General features: G+C 36.3%; 1 protein-coding gene across 1 annotated transcript; it reads left to right on the plus strand.

Annotated features, from left to right (window-relative positions):
• Positions 1-690: 690 nt before the first annotated feature.
• LOC129572146 (probable cytochrome P450 313a4) lies at positions 691-2,339 on the plus strand (the record flags this gene model as incomplete). The annotated part of the gene is made up of 4 exons (XM_055452069.1): positions 691-879; positions 962-1,261; positions 1,334-1,457; positions 2,076-2,339. Coding segments are annotated over 4 exons (777 nt in total), but the record flags the coding sequence as incomplete, so codon positions are not given.
• Positions 2,340-4,871: the final 2,532 nt, after the last annotated feature.

Consider the following 4,871-nt stretch of genomic DNA (forward strand, 5'->3'; position numbering starts at 1 on the left):
GAGGGATTTTTATCTTGTTCATTTACCGTTATTTGTCAACAACGCTGCCTAAATCCACGCATCGCCGCTTTACATAGTATACAGTCCATAAGAAATGTAAAATGATCGCCATTTAGTTTTATATTGCCAATGCATTAGTTATGGGAATTTTTGTTTTGTTTATTTTCTGTTGTTTATAAACAAATCTGCCTATCTTTTTGCATCGTCTCTGTGTATTTTTCATGGACATATACTATGTACAGTGCAATACAAAAAGATTTGTTTACAAACAACAAAAAATAAACAAAACAAAAATCCCCATAACTAATGCATTGGCAATATAAAACTAAATGGCGAACATTTTACATTTCTTATCGACTGTATACTATGTAAAGTGGCGATGCGTGGATATAGGCAGACTTGTTGACAAATAACGGTAAATGAACAAGATAAAAATCTCTCTCGGAGTCTGTTGCATACGCTTCTCTGTCTGTTTTCTTGAGAATGCAAGGGACAAATACTATATTTGAGAATCGTTAGATGAACAAGCGCCTGTCACAGCTGTTCACCAGCAGTGCTACATAGCCAGCAACTTCAATGCTCTGATTAGAAGCCGTGAATTTTAAGCCATTTGAGAGAAATTATTTTCTTTAATAAAAACTTATTATATTTTCAAAATTATTCTGTTTTAAATTTAACAAATATGTTCAGGTATTCGACATGAAAAAGGAGGAATACTTTTCAAATCCGGTAAAAAGCCGTGTGCAAAATGTCATATCAGAAGATTCAGAAGACTCGTACAAAACACCTCAAGTGCTAATCGATCAATTGTTTCGTTTGTTGTCTCTGGGGAAATTCAACGAGAAAATGATCAAGGAGCAAATTGAAACCGTGTTGATGGTAAATAAATGGTCCCGTTACATCGATAGTTGCATTTTTTTGCCAAAATTACAGCAATCATCAAAAGAAATTATTCTAATAGGCCGGCAGCGAAACATCAGCGCTGAGTCTTTCTTATGTGATCCTTATGCTAGCGATGCATCCAAATGTGCAGGAACGATTGTATGAAGAATTGCATTCGGTTTTTGTGTCCCAAGATGAAGAGACATCATATGAACACCTTCAACAATTGACCTTCTTGGATCGAGTTATTAATGAAGTGATGCGTTTATTTCCATCGGCACCACTGATTGCTCGTTGTACTCGGGCTGACGTTCCAATCAGCAATTGCACCGTACCAAAGAATGCTTTTATTATGATGTCCATTTATAACATGCATCGGGTGAGCACGGCTAAACTTATGGCAAATATTGAAAATACGAACTTGATAATATTTCCTCGTTTTGAATTTTAGAAGCCTGAAATTTGGGGAGACGATGCTGATGAATTCAATCCCGATCACTTTTTACCAGAAAAGGTCGATGAAAGACATCCGTTCGCCTACTTACCATTCAGCGGCGGAAAAAGAAATTGCATTGGTTGGTTTAAAGTGGGAACAAATTATTCACATTAAAAAAAAGAACTGTGGCGTCCAGCAATGAGACTCGTACCGATGGATAGGGCGCAGCGAATGTAACAATAATATATGTGTTTGAAGGCCCTAAGTTGTGGGCGGGGTTTTTTATGGTGGTGTGAAGCTAGTACTGGTTTTCAAAGTTTGGCCCTATATTATTATTGACACTCCGATGTTTAGCCTTATCTTTAAAGAGCGATTGACAGTTTTGGGAGTAATCGGATCAGGGTTTTGTTGTATGGAACCTATAGCCAACTTTTAAGGGGCAATTCAAATATGCAATCGGTTTTGGGGGTAAATTTAATTTCACCCCCAAATTAGGGTATTTTTCGGTTTTTTCAATTTTCGACGTTTCATGCACCCCAGACTTGAAGATCAGCCCCAAGAAAAGTGACAGTATTTTTGTTATACTCGCTGCGCCCTATCCATCGGCACCAGTCTCATTAATGGACGCCATATGGCCCAACTCCCATAAAAATGGGGGCACGGTTCTTTCTCATTTCCTTAGTTTTGTTGCTCAAAAGTCGCTATAATTTTTTGTCTATAAAAATATATTTTAAGCAAAAAATCTTTTCATTTTCAGGTTATCAGTATGCATTACTTTCCATAAAGGTGGTGTTATCGAAACTATTCCGACAATACAGATTCACAACCGACCTCAAAATGACTGATCTTAAACTAAAGTTTGAAGTTACGCTAAAGTTATGTAATAAACATTTGGTTGGATTACAGAAACGCGTTTGGTAAAATAAGTTCCAATAATAGGGTGGTTCGATTTAGATAAACAGTTTCTGATGTAGACATTTTCTCTAAGATAACTCCCTGGGTTGCGAAGTCTTACTTTGTAACGGCCATTTTTTAACTGATTTTCTTGTGATTTTGGTAGAATTTTATCTTTTTTTTCAGATTATATTCAACTTCTGACACTTCATTTGGATTCCTTTTGAAAAATTGCGATAAGAGAGACTACTTTCAAGCAACTTAAATGCTATTTTGTGTCCGATAGAAGCATAGAATTGCCCAAATTGCCATTTTTGACCAATTTTCCTAATATATTGGACTATTGCATGATCACAAGAAAATCAGTCAAAAAATGGCCGTTACAAAGTTAGACTGCGCAACCCAGGAAGTTATCCTAGAGAAAATTTCCAAGTCAGAAATTGTTTATCTTGACATTAAAAATAAAATGGCCAATCGACCAACCCTAGTGGTGGAATTTCGATACAACATATATCCTAAAAACATCGTGTACAAATAAAATCCATTTCATTGTGAAAATTCATCAATTTTGGCGAAAAATTAGGAAAAAATTGTCAAAAAATGTTTTTTTTTTTACAATAAAGGTATTAAATAGGGTTAATGGAAAGTTGTTTCTAATGTGATATGTTGGCCAAGTCCCAGACCTTCAATTCGAGTTGAAACTTTGCATTTTCTTTGCCCCGGTCGTAGCCAATTTGACCAAAATGGGTAACGATGGCGATATCGCGTAATCTATTCAAAATTTCTAATGAGTTTTTTGGGTGAAAATAAAGTTTGAGATGGAAAGAAAAAGTTCTCTGAACAAATCTTATCCAAGAAATCATACATGATACAGAAAAACTAGGGGCTTTTTAATCTTTCGTATACGTGCGCATAAACGCGCATAGATTGTGTGCCACAGTGAAGACGCATTTACGCATAGAAGCGAATACGCGTGCACATAATGACGCCTATATGCAAACATTTATGCGATTTAAGACGTATCAACACAATGTCAACAGTCTGTTGTATCGTTAAGGTTTGTTCAAATGATATTTGACGTTGACGATTTCTGTCTTTGATATTTGAACCATTGAGACAAAAAAATTCCCTCAGAATATTTGAGAATTGAATCGAAGCATGGCATTTGTCTACGAACAAAGAGCAACAACCCAATTTTTTTACCAAAGCGACACAAAGCAAATGTGAGAAACAAAGTGCAACATAAAAATTCATGTTGCAGTTTAAAGCCGAAACTTGCTTTGTGGCACTTTGTTTCTCAAATTGGTGTTGTTTCTCTTTGAATCTAATTTCGGGCATGATGCAGTCTGTTTCAAAATTATGATAAGTTGATAACGAGTGCGAATTTCGATGTGCCGATAGCACCAATGGATTGGGCACATTGAATACTGTATGAGAATCGAAAATTTTTTTTAACTTTTTTTGCCTGTGTTGGACCGTCTACATGGGAAGTTTGTATGAAAACCTCGGAGCTCATTTTTCATGTTTGTGTGTGCAACATTTATTGCGCGTAAATTTTCAAGATAAACGAAGCGAGCGGCCCTGTTGTTCGTAACACAACAGCTTGTAATACGAGTAAAAATTGCACATAATGAGTGTGAGCGAAACAGCATAAGTTTTCGGCGCTCGATTGTCTTCCATATAGACCAATTCAATTGAATATAATATTATTAATTATTTACGCATGGAAATATCTCGAAAACGGCTGGGTAAATCGGCAAAACGAACCGTGATGTCACTCCCAAGGGGAGTGTAAACACCCAGCTGGTTTGATGGCCTAGAATACAAATCCGGTGGAATTTCAGCTGATCTATGGATTCTCAGGATTTGACCAGGTTCCAGTGCTTCCTTTTTTATGTGCATCTGTAAAGTCGTATTCCCTATGTTTTGTATGGAATTTTACCACAACGCAAAGAAATTGAAGTGGTAGAATCAGGTCAAATCCTGAGAATCCATCGATCAGCTGAAATTCCAGCTGAATTTGAGACGAAACACAAAAATTCATTGTACAATCAACAAATCACATTGCACCATCTAACGCCGTCTTTTGAGTTAAAAATGATGAAAGCAAAACAGATTGTCCGCAATCAATTCGTTCGATAGAAAAACATATCGCTCTTTATTTTATTTTAACGCAATTTCAGGAAGTTTCAGTATAAAAATATACAATTTTTTGTTCTGTTACTTGATATTTTAACAGAATTCGGAGTGGCACAGGGCTCAAAACTCGGGCCTCTCTTATTTTTAATTTATATAAATGATCTATTTGAGCTAAAACTGAATGGTCAACTCCAATGTTATGCCGATGATTCATCAATCACTTATATCTCGGATGATTTAATATCATTACATGATCACGGAGGACGGTAGTCCGACAAGTGACGCACCATAGACTGCGCATTTCAAGCCAAATATCAAAAAATGCCAGTTTTTGCGTCACGAGTATATATACAGTAAATATGCTATTTTCTCAGGACACTATTTGGGCCCGGCATGTTATGTACCGTTGGAAAGGTCTTGGCCCAAATAGTCGGAAACACCAATCCCCCATGCCTAAGGTGTGGTCTAGGCAAAAATATAGTGGTTGGAAAATTTCGATAAATTTTCAAATCTATATCTT

The sequence above is a fragment of the Sitodiplosis mosellana genome, unplaced genomic scaffold (genome assembly GCF_009176505.1).
Source record: "Sitodiplosis mosellana isolate CC-2019 unplaced genomic scaffold, AAFC_SMos_1.0 Smas_scaffold_4288, whole genome shotgun sequence".
Taxonomy (NCBI): domain Eukaryota; kingdom Metazoa; phylum Arthropoda; class Insecta; order Diptera; family Cecidomyiidae; genus Sitodiplosis; species Sitodiplosis mosellana.